The following is a 22,615-nucleotide window of genomic DNA, read 5'->3' on the forward strand; positions in this document are numbered from 1 at the left end:
TGGACTAAATTTCAAAACATAATATATTAAGCTAGCCATCATCATATGACCAGAAATTTTATACACTTACTCTAAACACCGACATCGTTTCTGTGTCATTTTTTTTTGGTGTCTCTAATTAGCAAAAAACATACACGACACCCCCTCCCTCCATGAGAGACCTCTTCGGGACAGCCCTGATTACAAGCAGCAGCAACACAATTCAATGAATTATGACCTCGTTTTTGCCATGAACCATTATAGATATTCTAGCTTCCTTTATTTCAAGAGAGTTGTTCATTGATTTGGTTTTAGAAGCAGCTCTCTGCATACTTTCTTCAGCAGCAATATTGTATACCAACATTACAGTTTTATTTTACTTAATAAAGCCATTAGCCAACAAACAATTGTTGTAACAAACTTGGTGTTGTATTGCCTTAACTTACTTTTCAAAGATGGCTTTTAAAAAGTCTGCTTTCTATTAACACTTCATAGCAAGTTTGTTTGTTGGCTAATGACTTTATTAAGTTAAATACATGAGGAAATATTTTTCATTGATTTATGACCAGTACCTATTTCTTGCAACCTCATGACAGCTCGCAGGTTGATCTCATATCGCAATTCTAGAGATAAAAATCCTTTTTTAGTAGAATCAATAGGACACTAATTTGTGTTTAAGGAACTCTTTAACTTTAGTGAAGCTCTAAAATTTTTAGAAAAGTTATATTTTGTACAATCATCTCAAGTTAATGACAAAAGCCCATACAAAAATCAACGTTACCTTTGATGAACAAATTTTCAATAAAGCAACTAGGACAAACAATGTGTAAAATTAATTTCTTTAACAATAAAAAGTTAAAAGTATAAAATAGTCATCAGATTTACATTTATCCGAGCTAAACGATTTATCTAACTTTTTCAAACTAGCACAAGAAATCTCATCAGCAAGTTTTGATTTGAGAATATCAGACGGTTTGTTCCATTTTTTTCTCTTTTTTTCTTGCATTATTCTGTTTATTTGGCATTGTTATTATTTAATATATATATATATATATATATATATATATATATATATATATATATATATATATATATATATATACTACAAATCCAAAGGGTAAACAAACAATGACATTCCAGATCTAAAATAAACTAAATTTTCAAATCTGTTTGTTATTATGAAACATGTTTAGTGGTTAAGTACAATTACTTTTAACTCAATTTAAATTAGGAAAACATAGAAGTGACATCAAGTTTAGAAAGCTTGAAGACTGCAGTAAAATTGAGTTTCTTTTTTTAGAGAGAAAATGTTTATACAACCAAGTTAAATATTTAGTCTCTCCGTTGCTAGGGAAAAAAAGTACAGAGTGTTATAATAAAATGCTCTTATTTTAAGAAAGATAAATTGTTTAGGTCTGAAACTTTGGATAAAAGTTCAAAAAAATATGATTCTGAATCAGTATAATATTTTCTATCATAATCAATCATAAAACTAAGGCGTTGGAAGGAGGAGGGGGAGGGGGAAGGAAAAAATTGCAAGTGCTCACAAAGCAAAATGCACCAATATTGAAAACAGCGACGTGACAAGATATAGAGTTATTAATTGTTTAAATTTGTCTGATGTTATTAGCGATTTGAGCTGTCGAACTTGTCTGACAACTTTAACAATTACTGAAAACAAAAGCAAAATGCAAGGCCTTGCATGTGAACTTTCAATTATTTGTTTAAAATGTAAATATCAAACTGACTTTTACACTTCTAACTTAATTAATAAAAAGAAACTACGATAAAAACACTTACACACAATGAGGACTCTTGGATTATGAAATTCTATAATTGAAAGGTTTGCAACTCTAATGAACATTTTTTTGGCGTCATGGCATTATGGCTGAAGTTGTATCTGTTTTAAGTTTACATTGTCAAGAAGATAATGAAATTTTGGATATTGGTCTATCATGTGGCAGTGAAGAAAATTTTCCTCATTGAACGGAGTAATTGTTGCGCTTTTAATAGATAATGGGAAAGTTTCAGATGTTGAGGTGATGATTCGGGTATGCAGGGAATGCCCCTTTAATCAAAAGTTTTTTAAAAAAGATTCTGCTTCTTTCGCTTAATCGAGAAATTCTCACATTTTTAAAATGAGTTTTGTTGGTTCTGCAAGCGATATGAAGTGTGAAGGAGCCATTTATATTTTCCGGAGATCAATTAAAAAACATAAATTGCAGTACGTTAACTTTTTAGGTGATGGAGATACCAAAAGTTACAGTGTAGTGTTGGATCCTAATATTAAAGTAAATAAATTAAAACATGTTAAGCAATACGAGAAGCATGTTTGAACCAGACATCAAAAATTAAAAAAAATTGTTAAGGGACTTTATGGTAAGGGTAAATTGACAAATGTAACAACTGATCGATTGCTAAATTTTTTTCGTATTGCTATTAGACAGAACACTGATAGTTTAGTTGCCATGAAATTAGCTGCGCTTGTCACAATTTTTCATGTTGCATCATTGAAAGTAAACAGTTGGCACTATCCATATTATCCAACAGGTGGAAGTAGTTGTTGAAAATCTAACAGTGATAAAACAAATAGTATTAACACCTATAAGCCAGGACCTGGAATTTCCATAAAGGTTATATACAAAACCAGGCCAGTGTTTGAGGAGTTCACAAAAGAGGATATACTTCATAAATTTCTGCACGGAAAAATACAAAATGCAAACGAAAACTTCGGGATCGCATTACAAAAACGAAATAGGTCTCACTGACTGTGCTAAAGTTTGGTGTCTATTACGCTGTTGCCAATTTTAACATTGGTATGAGGTTTTTAATCTTAATATATGATAAACTGAACAGAGTTCCAGGAGTTTATACAATAAAAGGTTGTGAATAGAACATGAATAGAACACGCATTAATTGGTCGATCTATAAGTTAAACTTCCCTAACAAACGTCGTCAAAAATTAAGGGTTCAGAAACTGAAGAAAAAGAAAAACCTCTAAAAAAATGATGTTTTTAATTTTAGATATACACTTATAAATAATTTTATGTATATTTGTAGATCTTTTAGCCATTAGCTTCAGTTTTTATGCGTTTTCTCAGTTTGCGGTTTTTTAATACGCCGGCAAAACTTCCAAGAAAAATGCTGGAGCGTTTTACTTGGAATTTTCAACAAATTTTCATTTTAAGAAAAGCTACGTTTTAAGCGAAACAAGATTTTAAAGTATTCTGTTAAAAAACAGTATAGCAAATTTAATTTTTCAAGCTATTTCTGTTCTTCTATTGTCAACTCTAGTGCACAGGTTTTAAGATTCAGAAATTAAGAAAAAAAAACGTTCCGTTTAAAACACAATAAAGTTGCTTTTAAATGTGTTTCCAAAGCTTTATGAAACCTTTTTTTTAAAGTTGGTGCTAAAACCTTTAGTTTTCTATTTTTTTAGTTTTTTTATATTTACAAATTAGGATAAACCAGGATATGTAGGTAAAAATTTAAAGTTTATCAATATTAAATGTTATTTGCTTTTTTTGTTCCATTTTCTCACTAGAATATAATTGCAACTTTGTTCACTAAACTATAACTGCAAATTTGCTCACCAGAATGTAACTGTAAGTTTGCTTACTATGATATAACTGCCAGTTTGCTCTTTAGAATATAATTGCAAGTTTGCTTACTAAAATATAACTGCAAATTCGCTCACTAGAATATAACTGCAAACTACGATTAAAATTAGAATAATTTTAATTGCACCTTAAGAATACTCTTTTTGTTTAATCATTTCTGAGAGTGCATTTTTTAAAATTATTTCGGGTAAATGGTTTTTAACTTGCCAGTTACTTATTTTAAGTTATTTATTAACTTAAAGGTAAATACATTTTATTTTACAGTTGTTCTCATTAGGGAACCAAAACATCATTTTGAGGGCATAGCTCTCCTTACAAGCATAGAGAAATTAGAAGTTAGTTTTTTTACTAGAAATTCTATTTAATAAGAAAAAACATTTTCAGAATAAAACGTTGCCGTGAATCCTTTGCTTTTAGAAAACTGATGTACGTGCTCCTAAAGCCCATTTTGCGGAGAAAAGAAAGATTAGTCGTCAGATAAACAATTCCATCAATTAATACAAAAGCATCTATCAAAATAAGACATATAATGGATCAACAAGGTAAGAAAGTTAGCTTCATCAAGACCTGCAATCTCATTTTTAATTTTGCTCACCATGATGGCATGAACTTAACTAAAGTTGAAGATAAACCTTTTTTTACAAATCAACGTTTAAATAAGAAAAACCTATAGAACCAAGAGAAAAATTCAACGGCAAAGAAGAGCACAAAAAGATAGGAAACAAAGTGCTTAGAAAATTTTGAACCTGGCCACACCATACCTGGTCACACCATACCTGGTCACATCATATCTTATACAGAATTGTTTTAAACATAATAAAACCTGAAAAAGTGTTTCCCAGTGTTTAGTGTATCCCAAAATAATTTAAAAGTTTAAATCACTTATGTCATATTTGAACATTAAAAATATAATATTTACTTATGGTTTTTTCAAAACTTTCTATACTATTTAGTACGTTTTTTAATTATCACAATGTTAACAAAAACTTATTAAATAATCATTTAAACTTGCAAAACCAGTTTTGAAGTCTTATGAGTTTTTTTTCAATGGAAAGGGGGACAGAAAAACGAGTCAACAAAAATATCATGATTTTTCTAATAATTAGTTTCTTTAAACCAACTATACATAGTATACCATATATAAAATACATGGTGTTCAATGCTTAAAGTTAAGCATTGAAAACCATGTAGAGAAATAACTGTTCACCCAAAGCCTGGTCATTATATTAATGACATGACATTTTTTGGGGGGCAACTTTATATTGGGGCAGGTTTTTTTAGGTTAGTTAGGTTTTATTAGGTTTACTAAGTTTATTAGGTTAATTAAGTTCATTAAGCCGTGTAAAAATAACTTACCTAGGAGAAGTAAACTTGGATATAAATCCCCAAACTTATATGCGATAACAATCGGAGCAGTTCATTTTTTCCAAAGTTTAAAATTATTTTAGAAATGTTTTTATTGTTGCAAATATTTGCTTAATTTTTTGTTAACGCTTTCAGGATGAAGACTGTATCATTAAAGTTGGGAAAAATATTTTGCAATGACTCATTGATTGAAGTTTGCAATGATGCTTTCAATATAAGAAGCTATCTTCAAAGTAAAAGCTGTGATGCTAATGGCCGAAAATGTTATGATGATCCATTTTATGTATGTGATTTAGACAATATTATAGAAAAACATTTGCTGTTTCAAAATCTGCTGCCTCGAATAAAGCCATTTTTTGGTAAAAAATTTGTTTACATTTGATTTCATAAATAAATGTACTGAAATCCATTACAAAATTAATCTAAAAAAAATCTAATAGTGAAAGCTTTATAAATAATATAAAAAATTTAAACTAACTACTTACTTTAATAAGTTGTTTTAATTCAATATAAATAAATTGAGTGTCATTATTGTCATTATTATTATTACAATGTAAAAATGATTTATGGAAAATAGATACTTATTAATTTTCTTACAATCAAAGTGCAGAGCCCAATTCCCATTTTTGAAAGTTTCTTTAAAAATCTGCTGTATTTCTGTAAATCTCTAACTGATGCTTTATGTATTGCAGATTGAGTTAGTGTAGGGATATCAATAACTCGGTCAGATAGTTATTCACAAGCTCTTTTTGATTTATAGGAACTTAAATTTGTCTGTTTCACTAAATGAACTTCAGTTTCTGTAGTGGAACATTGCTTGGATTTTCTTTTTTTAGCGGGAACTTCAACAGTATATTCACAGTCATAAGCATCATTGTTAGGAGTTGCTGGATAGACTAATGTATTGAAAGAAATTTCAAACTCGACATTTTTATTTGAAGAAGAAAGATTACACGCACTACTTCTTAAGGTATTTCCTCTGTCAACCTTTGATGGATGCATTTTAACTTGTACTAGTGTTACATAGCCAACTTGTCCTTGTGGTTTAATCTGGATTTCATAAAATCTTTTATTTTCAGTTGCCTACCAGATGCCATCTATTTTTGAAATATCAACCTTAATTGCAAATTTAACTTGAGCAAAAAGGTATCATATTTTTTAATTAATGCACAAATCTTCCTCACTATTAATTTTTCGAGTGGAAAATATAACTTTTCTTTCAATTCCTTCAATTCATTAGCTGTCACTTTACTTCTACCATTTCTTGATTTTTCATCTGTTGTAAAAAATTAAAAAAAATCCCTTCCAATGATTGTCATTTCTTTCTGCATTCTAGATAAGCCATCAAGTGAAGCATTGGTTGTTGGTAATAATATCCTTTGTGAAACACTCTTTTGGTATACTGTCAAGTTTTTCTCCAAGTACCAGAATTTTTTCCAACATTTTCTTGGCTCTTCAAATAAGCCATTTTCCTGAAAGTGGAAACAGATAATACACCAAAGAGCAAATATTCACAATGACTTAATAATGTCCAAATAAATAAAATTTGCTTATTTCTATAGTGCCTCACTCCAAATAAAATATTTTAATCTGTGCCCTGAGTGAGGTTTTTATAAAGAAAAAGCAAAAACTATATATATCTCAGATTGGCACTATTGCTCATCGTGTAGTTTTAGGGCCGTTTTAAAAATTAAAAAAATTTAAAAATGTCAAAACTCTAATATACACACGTTGATTTGAAATAGTATTAGTATTTATAGGATTTGAGATAATAAAGGTATATAAGGGTATATATCCCTAATTGTTTTTGACAACTAATGTGTTGAAAACTACAGACTAATTATAAATGTAGCCTTTTCCTAAGAAGATAATATAAAACGAAAAAAAATCACAATGACTACATACACTATAAGAGGTTTAACGGTTTAAATGGATGTTAATAAATGAATAATGAAATGGCTTACTTACGTAACAGCAACAGCATCACTTGTAAAAAGAGTAAAAAAAAAAATTCTAATATACAAACATAAAAAAAGGAGCTTGATAGTTAGAGCACTCCCGATTGCTTTTAAAATGCAAATTTGTCAACCTTGCCTTAATAAGGAAAGACAACATTAGAATAACAAACCCAAATACGAATCTAAATGCTTACAAGGATGAAAAAAAGAAAAATGAAGCTACAATAAAGATAAGCAATCTGTGCAGATGCTAACTTTGTAGTGGATTGTATATATAGTTTCCACAAAAGGTCAGTATTGAAAGATAATCTGAGAAAACTTAAAGTAGAGAACTCAGTAAAAATGACGCCATTTATCAATATTCATAAAAAAACATCAGCAATACTGTGATAAGTATTGTCAGTAAACGACTTTGTTGTAAAGCTAGAGTACCACATCAGCATGCTAGAGTATCACAATAGCAAGTAAAACCATTAAGATGTAAAATTATTTTAAAAAATTAAATAAGGAGTTATATTAGACTAGCTAAAGGGGAAAAAAAAACCCGTTTAAAATCATGATACATTCTTTATTGTATAATTGAACTCGTCATTTTGAAAAGGGCACAGGTGCATTTATTCAAACTTTTCAGGATGACCAAAAATAAGTTTCTTAGAAAAAAAGTCTATGGTGCTAAAGAAACTGAATATAAGAGATAAAAAAAAATCATACATAAGTTTTTAGATATTTATTATAAAAAAATAACATATAACACATACATTTTTAATTTAAATCTATGGACTTATGTCTTTTTTGAAAGCCATGCAAAAGTAATGCAAGCAATTTATGAATTCACGTGTTGTCACTAAACCTGGCGTGGTCTTAGAGAATGAGAAATGTGACACTTTAGAAATACCAAAAGTTACTTTTTTGTCTTTCAGTACTCCTTTTCCATAGGAATCCACAGATAGCACAAGTTTCTTATAATGGTTTGACTACCATTTTTTTACATCAATAGTATCTTCAGTATTGGACCTTCTAATTTCCAATTTTTCGTTTTCTTCAGCTATAAAATTTTCATACTCTGTTAGTGTGTAAATCCGGTTATTTATTTGAATTTGTCGCACTGCTGTTCCAAACATTCTATCGTTTGGCAAGAATAAGTGACCTCTTTTGGTATGTAATATTGTATCTAATTTATATTGCTATCTAGTTTAGCTACCAGTGATAAAAGTATTCGGACCATGGCATGATTTCTGTTTTGGCCTGCACAACCATCAGAAAATAGGCGCAGTTCTTTGGCTTTGTTGTCAATATTTTTTAAATATAATCCAGCACAAAAGTACATACTTTGTTGGAACCTGTGTTAGGAACTCCTTCACAATATGAATTAATACTGATTTATTAATTTTAAAATCATATATGCAAAACTCATTCAACCATAGTTGACATAAGTAAAATATTTCCTAAACAGGGATATGTGAAAGTGGCAAAGTTTGCATAAAATCAAATGCAATCCCATACACATTTGTATCATTTTTGCACTTAGTTTCAACTTCCTGTATTTTTTTTTAAACTTGTTTGCTTGTTTTTTGTGGATCTCAATATCTGCTTGATAAACTCTTTTTTGCATTGTCATTAAGTTGTGGGTTTTTTAGTTTAATTTTTAACTCTTCGCACAGTCGACAGATATCAATTTGCTTTCTACCAAACGATAAACTAAAATTTTCTTGTAAACATTTAAGGTAAAACTTATATTTAACAGGATGATCTGGATATTTTTGTTTGTATAACGTGTACATAATTTTCACATTGAGTTTTTTATCCTAATAATAAGATAATGCATCTTTATTATATTAGTGCACATATTTAACAGGTAATGATTTGATATGCTCATGTACTTTTGTTAATGTATCTTCAGGTAATGCGTTGCATTGTGATACCTGGGATTTACCTGTGTGATCTATAGGCTGCTCATTATCCCTGTTTTAAGAAAATGCATAAACGTCTGACTTGTTTTATAGAAATTTCATGCATACTGCAAAAAGTTTTCTTGCATATTTTTTATCACACCTTCAATCTTAGTGTGATAAAAGAAAATTCATTTTCTTCGGTTCTTCAGATCTAAACCGTCTTCTCTCTATTTCCTTCTTTTTAATCAATGACTGCAAGTATGTGTCTTGGAAAATTTTACTATCAAATTTGTTAATTAATTGAATTGTACTTTCTATAACATTTTCAGATACAAGCTCCATACATTATTGAGGTAATATTATAATAATTATATATCAAGATGTTTTACCTCCAATTATTGGTGGTAAAACAAGAGTTAATAAATATATTATAGAACAAAAAACTAACCTGCGAGAAATCACCGGTCTGCCTTTATACCATATCATTTCTTTTGTGGTTTTTATTAGCTTCTCCATGCAAATTTGGCTTTTTTTATTTTTTCTTGTTTATAATTTCCGCTATTCCTTATACCAGACACTCTATTTCTAGATCTATATGCATTTTCAGCTCGCTCGCAATTTTCCATTTTTGTAACCATTAAGGTTAGATTACGTCACTTCAGTTGCGCTTCGTTTCACTTGAAAAAGGCATAAGTCCTGGACTTGTACCATTTTCAAACAAAATTTAATTTTCATTTGGATTTAAAATTGACTTGTGGCATATAAAATTGTTTCTCCTTCAAAGAGAATATGTAAAACACTTAAATAAATAAAATGGCAAAAAAAAGCGAAATATAAAAAAAGTGTGCCCTTTTTGAAATGACGGGTTCAATTATTCCAGCGGCAAGTCAAAAAGACGTCTTTGCGATGAAAAAGAAAATTTTTGAAATGTAGTTTAAAGTTAAATAAAGTTGCTATAATTGGAGTCTAGGAATAAAAAAGCCCTAAAATTTGTCTAAAATTGTCATAAACATGAGAGCAACAAGTTGATAAAATATATTTTTTACTTGAAAAATTACGATATTACAAAGATTAAGACCTTATCGAATTGTGGGGCTTCAAAAATTATAAAGTCAAAATTTTTGAGCCCTAAGAAATTAAGGTAAAGTGGTGTAACATTGACTCATCTTTATAAATTTTAGTTAGTTTTTATCTTGACGCGACTAGAAACATTATTACGTGTATACTAATGATATTGCTAATGATATGCTGATAAAAAAAATTAATTAGTTATGTAATATTATTGATAGATAATTGATTTTGTTGTTGGTTTGCAACTATCAATATAACACCCTATACAGGTTAACACTGACATAAAATTTTTCTTAAAAACTTTTTTGAAATTTTTTCTTAGCAATGCATAAGAATGGTCGAATTGTCTAAGGCTTACAGAACATTAATGGCTCTATCTGATTCCAAAGAAATCTATGAAATTTTGATGAAATGTTTGAATTTTTGAAAAAATGTATGAATTTTTAAATAAATGTATGAATTTTTTGCTGTATTTCTTTTTGACTGAGTTTTTGGTGTTTGTTTCAATTTCTGAAATAAAAAGACTTTTTATAACTTCAGGCTCAAATATTTTGCTTTTACCAGTAATATGCAACATCATTAGGAATGGATTTTATCTTTCTACAATAGTTGGTTTTTAGATCTGTTGACATTTGATGTGTTGATACATCTTTTTTTAAAATTAACTCTTTTGGGTTTGCTTTGTTTAAATTCGTTTCATGTAATTGTGAAAAATTTATCATATGTAAGCCATTCCGCCAGGTTTTGCTTGATTCTTGGACTTCGGCATTTCTGTCAATTTTAATCCAAAACAGATGCCTTTAAAAAAATGCTACAAATTATTCTTAAATGCTTTGTATTTAGAAACAAAATCATATAAGCACATGTAAAATGATATTATAGAATGGTTTTACTTATCTTTTAACTAAAGAGCTACAAAAAAACCAGAAATTAGTTTAATTTAAGCCCACCATATTCTGTTGTTATACTTACTATTATGCGGATAAAAAGAGTTATATTTGTTCTTTTAACATCTTGCTACATCATCTGGTATAATAGTTTAAATAATAGTCAACGGGTGATAGATAAAAATATTTTATCTTACACATGTTGCCCATACGTTAAAGTACCTTAATGCATGAAATTAAATTTGTTGATGAATATAAATTTAGTTGAGAATAGAACAAAAAATCATCAACTTGTTGTTCTCACGATCGATGCAGCTGGGACTAAAATTTTAAGGCTTTTTTGTTCCCATGCTTCAATCATGGGAATTTTTTGCAAGGCTTTTTTATGGAATTTTTCCATGTCTAGAAGCTTTTTTTATTATTATTAGATATTTAGGTGTTTAAAGAAGTCCTTACGGTCTTATCACAGAGTTTGCTATTTCGCGGAATGAGATAATTATCTTATACCGCAGAGTAGCATTTAAAAACAAAGCTCACATTTCCTCCTTATCCAATTGACGCATGTATGAGCAGAGCTGATTCTTTACCACGGAACTCTATTTCTGAAGCCAGAACTCTAACCACTAATGTTATTTTCTCTAACTTAAACATCAAAAAATCCGCCACTGAACTAGTTACTCTCTTAAAAGTTGACTGAATAAATTTTTAACAACTGTTCAAACTGTTAAGAAGTAATCCCAACAAAAATCCCAATTAAGTAAAGTTATCGTTTTTTGAATACCTCGATAGTAGGTGTAAATATCAAAGTTTTAGACTCTCTCAACAACCAGTTTAAGACATCTTTTGCTTCACTGATTAGCTATAGGTTTGTTAGGTTGTTTTTTTTGGCAAGGAACTTATTAAATCTCTCAAAGATTTTATCTAGTGTTGTAGTATTTGCGCCGGATTTATATTAAAAAAACTTTTTTTAAATCCTGTAATAGTACTGATCTTGACACTTAATATTTCAAAAAACATTAAAAAAAAATTATTTACAATTTTATTTACGATTACGGAGTTTTTTTTAATTCTTTATTTTAATTTCATGTTTCCTATTAATATTTTCTTAATTTAATTTTCTCGTTTTAATTTATATTTCCGCATTTTTTGAGTTTATATTTCTGCATAATTTTATTTGTATTTAAATAAATATAAATAAATACTGTTAACTAGTGTTGCGAAAGTAAATTTATCGGAAAATTTTTAATAAAATTTCACCGGAAATTTCACCATTTACGTCTATTAATTTTTCTGAACTTATATCTTTTATTTGCAATGCATTTATTGCTTAAGGCGTTTTTAAAAAAAATCATTGGATAGTTGTTTTTTAAGTAGAATGTAATTAGTTACATTTAAAATATGATAATTACGCGGTATTTTATTAAATATTATAGTCTAAGAGCCTGTGCCCGCCTGAAAGTTTCTTAGCGCATACTCCTAACACAAATAGAAACAATGGTCAACTATGTATTTTAGATCACGGTGGCTTTGACTAGTAACAGGTTCCTGAGATTAAAAAAAAATTTCAGGTTTCTATTAGCATTTAATAACAGTTAGAACCTAAGGTAAAAATTGAAATAAAAATGAAGTTAAAAAATGGTTTAAATAGCTATTTTGTTTTTTATTTTCATGTTGAACAAAATAGCTATTAAAACCATTTTTTAAATTCATTTTTATTACAATTTTTTATCTTGGTTCTAAATGTTACTAAATGCTGATAGAAACCAGTACTTTTTTGACGCAATCAAAATGTAATTATTTTCATTTAAGTTATGTAACTAAGGTTTTCGCTAGAGCGTTATTAGATTTTTTCGTTTTAAGAACGTTTTCGAAGCTTAAGTAGGTTTGGCAGTTAAGGGCTCTTGCTCTATTATGTTACATAATATCTGTTTAGGTCTTTTAAGGATTATTGTGGTACCATAAAAGTTCTTAAAAATGACGAAAACTGTTTCCATCAAGGACATCTTTAATACTGCGCTTTTTTAGAAATGATTCAATAATTTTAAAAACTTTCACAGATGCAACATATAACAGAATTCATTTCTTCCATCTAATTCACAATATGTTTCAACCAGTTCAGAAGTACCAGTTAACAATCCGAAAGTAGCATCAAAATCTTGATCGTCAGAAACTTACGTAGTTAAAAAGACTTAAGATGAGGTGTTTATTAATTATTAGTTCATATACCATGTTTTTTATTAGTTCATATACCTTGCTAACAATAGTATGAAAAGAGAAATTTTTTGTAAGACTGCAAGTGTTGTTTTTCTGGAATAACTGGAAGAGTGTTGTCGTTAGGTTCATGAAACTTAAAAGAGGAACAATTCTTAACAAATAGTTCTGCCATATCGTTAGTGAAAGTAACAAAAATAGATCCATGTATGAGAGATGAAATGTTGGATATATCTTTTTAATATCACTACTAAATTTTTTCAAAGAGTTGTAACTAACTTTTAAAATAAGATACAAGACTTATTATTTTAAGAATAATGAAATTATTTTTAATTTCATAGCCCCTTCCCCCCTCCCTAATTATCTTTAACTTCATCCTCCTCTTTCCCACACCCCCTCCTCCTTCCCGCTCCAAAAACGTGAGGTGCATTAAGTTGATAGAATATTTTTTGTACTATTCTCAACTAGACTTATAGTCATCTATAAGTTTCGTAGTGTTATCTCTCAGCGTTCAAAAATTACGATCACATAAAATTTGTAACCCCTAAACTTGAGCGAGGTTACAAATCTTTTTGCAAATTTTTTTTCGCAATTTTTTGCAAAGCATCATTATTTTTCATAAATTTAAACATAAAAATATTTGGAGTTTGCTGCATGTCTGGAAGTAAGCTATCTCAACACCAAAAAATGATTTTTCGGCTGTTTTCTACTTTCGACAAGTTTCGAAAAGTCGGCTGTTTTCTACTTTCGACAAGTTGACTTTCAGTCAATTTAGTTGAAGTTGATAACAACACTAGTGTTATTATTAGTACTAATTGTTATAAGTACTAATAACAACACTAATTTTAGAGAGTTTTTTCACTTAAAAAGAATGTTTTTATCCTTCAATGCATGATAAAAACGTTTATAATGCAGGCTGCATTATGAAGCAGAATATATGCTAAATATGCCAAACTCTATACATGACTGAGAATATTTTAGTCAACAGCTCTACACTTACATATTCGGATCTCGTATGAATAAAAATATGACAGCATTGTTGTCATGTTCTAGTCACTGTTGTCATGTTAATAACATGACTATTGTCGACAGTATTTAATACAATGACGAGTAGCAGGTTTATAGAGTTAAAGACTAAAATCAGAAATATGTAAATGGAAAGCACAATCAAGTAAAGCCACCATTTTAGTATAAATGAGGAACAATACAGGATCATGTATGAAACTTTATGGTACCCAGAGGTTACTGGTAATTAAGAGTTGTCCATCAAGGACCTTTTTAATAATAAGTTAGAAAGCAATGACTAATTAACTTTGACTTTACCAGATATACAATATAAAGAAAGCTGATGATCAGCATAGTAGACCTAAACAAACAATATGTCAAAAGCAATAGCTTTTGTTTACCACCTTTCATATAATGCATTTTTGAATGCATGCAACTTTTCTATAAGGTTATAATTTAATTAATTTAAATATTAGTTACAATATTTTTATTAGGTTTACAAGTCAGTACTAGAACGAGAGTATTAAAATGTTTTGTTGGTTGCCAGAGATATAGTTATTAGAATTAAGAAGCAATATTTGAAGTTTGGTAAATAAAGACTCAAAGATCTTGCTAATAATAGTAAACTAAATAAGCAATAGCTAGAGGAGTCAAAGTGATCTGCAGGTTTAAAAATTATGTGATTTTATAGCAGGCGGGAAATTAAGATCCAGCTAAGTACCAGTTAAGTATACTTATAGTTCTAAACTATAGTTCAGAAAGTTTCGAAGAAAGTTTTAGAGAACATTATTGTAAGAACTTTTTTGAGTTGAATGTTGTTCAGACCACAAACCAAAGAAAAGTTTATGTAATAAATAACTTTTGTAATTAAAGTTGCAGTATTTTGGATATCTACCAATGAATTAAACTGTTTCTCTATAGTAGCATAAAGAGTGTGATCACTACCCAGAAAACATTCTATAGCAGAATTTCAGTGAACCTATATAGACATTTTGAGTGGACCACTGTAGTTTTGCTCATCGATTACTTAGTGGACCATTAGTGGCAGCTGCCAAAAATAGCTAACCGATGACTACCCACTATTAACATGAAAGATATTGGCTAGCCATTTATAGCGGCCACTAATGATCCACTAAGTAATCAATGAGCAAAACTCCAATTAACCGCTAAAAATGCATATATTCATTTTTAACCTTTTTTGGCGGCTGCCACAAATGGTCAACTAAATAACCGATGAGCAAAACTACAGCGGTTCGCTCAAAATTGCGTTTATAGATCCATTGAAATCCCGCTATAAAATGTTAGTTGGGATAGTTACACTGCAAATCAACTAAAAAAATGCTAGGTAGAATCAATAAATGAATTAGTAAAGCTTCAATTTAATTAGTTCTTGATCAGAAAATTTACAAATGTCATTATAAAAAGTGTAAATATGCAAGTCCAGAGATCGTTTAGTTTGCTTTTGTTTGGTGGCTTTTAATATTGTTTTGGTTTAATATTGTTTTGGTTTAATATTGTTTTAAATTTAATATTGTTTTAGTTACTCTTTAAAAAACGTCAACAGTTATATACATATATTATGGAGTCAGATAGATAGAAAGAGAATGATAAAAAATAAAATGAAAATTGATCGAGTAAAGAGGTACTAAACGATAACATAAAAAAATAGTCTTGTTAATCAACTTAAAGTTGTTGCAAAAGTTGTATGGTCTCAACAATAATAATCTACAAATATGGCAATTAAAAGATACCTACAATTTAGTATTAATACTTTTATTCAGAGGTGAAAATTATATTATCACTAATATAAGTTTTACCGGTGTTATTACAATCACTTCCTTTTTTTTTCTTAGGAGCATTTTTAAGGCTATTTTTGACTGGTATAGTTTTAGGTTCAGAGTCTAAACATGAGTCTAAACAAAAAATTCTACACTGTGCAACATCTTGCTCAAAACTTGTTGTCTCTTTTATTATTACCAGCTAATTTAATTTTGGTTTATCTCGAGTCCTTAACATTAACAAAAAGGAAGGGGGCGTTTAATAATTTTTGGAAAAATTTCCCACCCACTTCAAGCATATTTAGACCTCTCCCCCCCCTTCCTCATGTTTAATAGTTTTACTTACTATCAACAGAAACTTTATTAAACTAAAACAAAATTAAAAAAAAAAATCAGTGAAAATCGACCTTAAAAATTAGAAAAAAATTATTTCAATCACTGATAAACACAAAAAACTTTCAATGTAAACAGGCTTTGAAAATCGTCTCACCACTTTTATCAGCATATTAAATCTTATTGAAATTATGATGGAAAAGCTGTTAGAAAATGCGCATTTGACCCAAGCCACGCGAAAATTAAATAGTTTTATGCGTGTTTTGTATATAATATTGGTTGGATTTATTAATTGAAATTTTTAATGAAAAGTAACTTATTCTAACATGAAAAATCCCCTCCCACCCATTTATTAACTCCACCCCCCTTTATTAGATCTGGACTAAAATCCACCTCCCCTTGTATTAAGGACTCGAGAGTAACCATGGTCAACATGAACTGAAAGCAGTCTCTATGGTACCGGTACAATTGTACAAAACAATGATAACAAGATATTACTAAATCCGTGGTGTAATTGTTAACTTACAGGTTTACCTTTAATATTTTTACTAAACATCTTTTAACTCTTTTTTACTTGATTTACCAAGATTTTAGCCTATACCGGGGATATTGGTGCTTTACATTAGACAGATGTATCCTCAGGACAAGTATTACGGGTTAATACAAGTAAAAGTTTGCTTTGTTTTGCTTATCTAAATGTATTTTATAAGATACGATACGATTCTGATGTTCAGTATTGACAGTGAGTGGATTGCTCAGTTGGTTAGAGCGTCAATCAAAAAAGTACTCATCGCTTGAGTTGTACTTTGCTGCGCAAAAATGTTGGTCAATAGCAAAAGCTACTTTGGATTGTTTTAATTGTCTATTTGTGGCTGTTCCTATGCCAAGCCAACAATTACTTCGGATATAAGAGCATTGCATAGAAAAATAAAGCATGAAAATTCAAATTAAAAAAAAAAAATTGATGCAAACATAATTACTGTTGATTAAAAAAATAAATAATTTGCTACCATTGGGGCTTCCAGTTAGGCAATACAAATGTTAGTATCTTAAAAAATTGATTGAAATTTTTGATTTTGTATAACTTTTTTCTATAACCAATGTATTAGCCAAAATGTATTGATTGTTAGTATTACGATTGCATTATGCTTCTCAAAAAGTTTTTTATTCTTTTATAATTTGGGCATTTAAAAATTTAATGTAAAAAAAAGAGTTAATTTTACCGCATGGTTTACCGTGGTTACCGAAGTCAAACCATTTGTTCTTTTAGTTTTCTATTTTTTTTTAATATTTATTTTTAGCTCTCAAAAGACAATTAATGTCAAAAAAATAATTTATTTTACCGCAAGGTAAAATAAACTCTTGTTGTTACCGTGTTTACCGAAGTCAAGCCATTTGTTCTTTCAGTTTTACATCTTTTTTCTTTAAAAACAAGTTTTTATTTTCAGCTGTCAAAAGTAATCCAAACCATGTAGTCATTGCACTGCTGGCAAGACTTGGAGTAAACTTTGATTGCGCAAGTAAGTGTGAAATCGAAACCGTTCTTGATTTGGAAGTTGATCCTGAGAGAATTATTTTTGCCAATCCATGCAAACAAGAGTCTCATGTCAAGTAACTTTTACTTTTCATTATTTAGTTTTGAAATTTTATTTAGATGTAAAATAAAACTTTTATCGATAAATGGACTTTATTTATTTTTACTTTCTCTATGTTCTTCTTTTCTCTTCTGGTCTTTCCCAATTTAGTTTATAGATGAATTTAAATAATTTTGTTGAGTCTTGAGTGCAGGAATTTGATTGCATAAGGTGAGAACATAGTTTAAGTAATTCACAGAATTTTTTTTTTTTATAGTTAGTATTAATTTGAAATAAAATTCAAATTTCAAAAGTTTTTAAAATTAAATTTGAAAAGTAAAATTTATAACAAAAAAAAAAGTAACCTTATATAAAAACATCCACATTTAAAAAAAAATGCAATCTTAAGTCTTACATTTTGCTGATTTAAACTACTTTAGTATTTCAATAAGTTCAACAAATAAAAAATTTATCTACTAGTTGTAACCTATTAGTTATCTACTAGTTTCTGAAAACATGAGTTTTAACATTGACCTAAAGCAACCAGTTTTAGCTACTTTAAAATTGTTTTTTTTTTTCTACTTTTGATAAGTCTTGCATTGAGGCAAAAAAATTAAAGAGTGGTCTTTTTTAAAGCAGAAATAGAAGCAATTTTTAATGTCCTATATTAACTTGTTTCAACTTGTTTCTTCACACAGCTGCTTTGTTCGTCAAGGTTTATGTTTTGGAGTTATAGAGTTGAAAGACGGTTTTAACCACAAATAAGTAGCCTCCTCATCTATAATTGCCTTCTTGGCTTTGAGGAGGTGAATTAACATAAAATAATGATGATAATAATAATAATAATAATCATAATAATAAATAGAGCATGTTGATATCTTCGTATTGTCCATGATGGAGGAAATAATTAATGATTCAATATCACTTGTATTATATATTTTATTATATAAAAACTAAATGCCTTGTGGCTAACATAAAACATTAAGAATATCGGCACATAAATACGGTGCCGATAAAACGTGTAAACAAAAATGGTGTCAATAAACTTAACACACCAACTTGACAACATATCAATCTAAGTTCCGAATAAAAATTCCTTAAACTTTTGTATTAAGTTCTTCTTCGCTGGTTTAGTAAAAATATCAGCATAGTTATCGTTTGATGGTATATATTCTAATAGTATTCGGTCTTGCTGATAAAATTCTCGTACGAAATGGTAACGAATGTCAATTTTTCGATTTCATGTGCTGTATAGTAGTGATTTCGCCGGTTAACCGTTTCAAAAACCGGATAACAGTTCCCATCATTTTGCGGTTAACCGACTATTCGGTTACGGAGGGGGTTAATAAAAGGATTTTAATTTATAAATTCAAATTAAAAAGTTTTTTACAAAACACGAATAAAACTTTTTAATTCTAGCGCGGCTTGCTGTCAAATGCACATTTTCTATCAGCCGTTTTAATCATAATTTCAATATAATTTAATTTGCTTTTACTTTGGTGAGAAATAAACTAAGTTCGACGATTTTTAAAGCTTGTTTTCGCCTGAACTTTTTGTTTTTATTTGTAACTGATATAATTATTTTTTAATTTTTAGGCCGATTTTCATAGAGTTTTTTTTTTTTAAATCTAAGGATATAAATTTAACTTTGATAACAAGTAAAAATTAATAAACGGGGGGTCTTAATAAGCTTTGGGTGGGTGGGAAAAATAATCAAAAATTAATAAACGAGGGGGGGGGGGGGGGGAGGTGACGTTTATTTGGAAAACGAGAGTAAAAACATGGAAAAAGACATTACAAAAAAATTACACATAAAGTCGTACAAACATATTAACAACCACTATCAAATATATATGCACTATAATTACAAAGCCACTTGACGTCACGGAACATTCTAACGTTTAACTTAATATAATTACAAATTATAAGCCCTGCAAATTTTTTTATATCAAAATGTTTTAATATCAGCGGATTTTTAAAAGCATTCTCTCATATAAAAACATTTGATCAGGAAAAGAAAGATGTTATAAAGTTAAATTGCGTGTATTTAAAAAACTTATTGTTATGCGGACCTAGATTGAACATGGATAAACTTGAATGTTCTCAAAACATCTTGGTCCGGAAAAATAATTTAACCCTTTGAGCGCTCGATAAAATTTAAATGCCGTTCAGAAAAATTCAACTAAAAAAAACCCGGCAAAAAACATAACAAAAAACAAACAAGAAAACAACTATTTTTGAACTTTATTTTTTTGTAGGTTTATAAGATTAAAAGCAGTTTAATGATTTTAATGCACAGCTTTTATGTGATAATTAGAAAAACAGGCTGGACACAGTCCAACACCACATAACTGACACTGCCAACTTGTGCGCACTCGAGTTTGGTGCCCAGCTACACATTTTATTTTTTTTCCTGCACTAACTTTCACAAGATTGTGACCATATAATGGATTGTTATTTGCAGTATGTTGGGGAAGTGGGTATGAGACAATTGTACTTCTAGCCATTTCAATATCTCTTGATGTTCGTCTTTTAGAAATTACTTTCACTGGAAAATAATCTCCGACTAAACTTTCCACTATAGCCATCATAAAATCTATTCTTGACATTGGCTTATGTTCATTTGTATTGAGCTTATACAATAAATAAATATTTAAAATTGCCCTACCAAATAAAGAAAAAGCAACTTTAGTTGTCCACTTTATTGTTTTACGCTCAGACAAGTACACATAGAGCTGTGCATCACCCAAATCTACACCACCCATGGTTTTATTGTAAAGGGCAACAGCATTTGGTTTCATAACTATATTTCCTCTTCTGTTACGTATTTCAGTAAAACCTGCTTTGGCAACAGTAGATAGTAATATAGGCTTTTTTTTACCATCTTGGTATGCCACACACAACAAAGGACCTTTTCTACATTGGCAAACCTCCTTGTTTTTTAATTTTGATTTGATGCAGATTTCTGGTAGGCCTTTCCTATTGACTCTCACTGTGCCTGTTGCAGTGGTCTGATGAGCATATAGATCTAATAACAGTTGAGGAGAAGTGTAATAATTGTCAATACCTAAGTGATGACCTTGATGGAGGAAACTAGTTTGGCGCAAAAGACGAAAAACTAAACTATAAGTCATACCATAGGCAATGGCTGCTACATCTGGGTCTTTTCCTCCTTTGTAAATTTCAAACTGACACAAATAACCATTGGTGCTGTCTGAAACACACCATAACTTAATCCCAAACCTAGAATGACGTTTGTTTGGCATATATTGACGCAGATGTGGTGTCTTTCCTTTGTAGCCAACCATACTCTCATCTATAGAAATGTCTCTTTGTGGATAATAATAATAAAGAAATTTTTTGTTAAAGTGTTCCACTAAAAACTGAATTTTATAAATTTTATTGAGTGGTTGTTGATTTGGCACGTGGATGTCTGTAAAATGAAGAAATTTAAGCAATAGTTGAAACCGGTCACGATTGAAGTGGGTAACAAACCAGGGAGTAGATGCACAAGGATGACTTATATCCCAGTAAAGTTTAAGGTTAGCTTTTTTGATGAGACCCATGTTAATTACGACTCCAAGGAAAGCTCTTATCTCTAAAAGATTGGTCTTTCCCTGTTTAATCCATCCATGACCTCTTGATGTTGGATGGGACCTCAAATGTTGTTGATTATTTTGAATCCATGTATCAGCATAATTATTAGTAAAATTTACTATATTTTGCAAAAATTCACGAGTAAAAAACAAGTCAAGATATTCAATAGGCTTAGACTCAGGTGAAATTGAGTGCTTGGGTCCTGATTCACCAGTAAAATAAACAACATCAGGACCAAGGTCATCTCCTAGAACAAATACCCAATCATCTAAAACATTACCATCAACATCATCTACATCAACATAGCCATCAGAACTGAAGTCTACATAAAAATTAAAATAAAAACTCCAAATTATCATACTAGTTGATATATTTGTATTAAATAATATTGTATACAATTTTTAAATTAAAGTTATCGTGCCTTCATCAAACAAACTGTCATCGCTGGAACTTAAAAAATCTTCGCTGGTACAACTTTCAACATCCATACAACTTTCTTCACTGTCGCTCATTTTTAATGCCAAATATATAAAGACAATATACCAAAAGATAGAAAAAAATGTGCTCTATTCAATGCTACCATTATTAATATACGAACAGCGGTATTTTGCTGTAAAAAGTCATAGTTTCAAAGACCACTTTTAAAGCCACGATCGTGGCTCGTCGCGCTCTAAGGGTTAAAGAACATTTGATAACACTAAAATACCGCCAAATCTACAAATAAACGAATTCTATTGGTTCAAAAAACACGCTGAGTAAGCAAAAAAAGTTCCAGAATATTCCGAAAAATCTTTCTTAAAAATTAACTATTAAAGTTGCATAAGTAATAAGTAATACTTTGAGATTTCTATTGTAAATTGTTATAAGAATATATTATCAAACAAAACTGATTAAATTAACATTTAAATTAATAAAAGAAGTTTATAATCTTTTATCAATTAAGATATGTCAAACAATATGCGTCATAAGTAAGTTGTTACTTTCTATAAAAATTTTAAGTCGGTTTTTATTATTCGAAAATAGATATTTGATATTCGAAGAAAATCCGGTTAACCGAAAAACCGGATAACCGGCGAAATCACTACTGCATAGGGTTTATAACCAAAGCGATGGCTCCTTGGTTATCATTTCTAAGATTCACTGGTTCGAAATTTATTTGTAATAGTTCTTTTAGCAATTTAGATAAATAACTCATTTCCTGGCAAGCTGCAGATATTGCCATGTATTCAGCTTCACATGTAGACAGTGCAATACTAGCTTGTTTCCTTGATTTCCAACTAATAACAGGTCCATTTTTACTCAAAGAAAAACAATAACCTGATATACTATGTCTATCTTCAAAGGA

General features: G+C 29.5%; 1 protein-coding gene across 3 annotated transcripts in view; it reads left to right on the plus strand.

Moving 5' to 3' along the window:
- The window catches only part of LOC101238429 (antizyme inhibitor 2), a 78,732-nt gene that overhangs the window by 15,369 nt on the left and 40,748 nt on the right, over window positions 1–22,615 (plus strand). For 2 of the 3 annotated variants that reach the window (XM_065814664.1, XM_065814665.1), the window contains 2 exons: window positions 5,100–5,323; window positions 17,548–17,710. In XM_065814664.1, the coding sequence (XP_065670736.1) occupies window positions 5,101–5,323; window positions 17,548–17,710 (386 nt within the window). In that variant the 5' untranslated portion in view covers window position 5,100. Of the gene's footprint in view, window positions 1–4,016; window positions 4,142–5,099; window positions 5,324–17,547; window positions 17,711–22,615 lie in introns of those variants that run through there. The other variant, XM_065814666.1, reaches the window with a different exon arrangement.

The sequence above is a fragment of the Hydra vulgaris genome, chromosome 12, assembly GCF_038396675.1.
Source record: "Hydra vulgaris chromosome 12, alternate assembly HydraT2T_AEP".
In the NCBI taxonomy this organism is placed as follows: Eukaryota; Metazoa; Cnidaria; class Hydrozoa; order Anthoathecata; family Hydridae; genus Hydra; species Hydra vulgaris.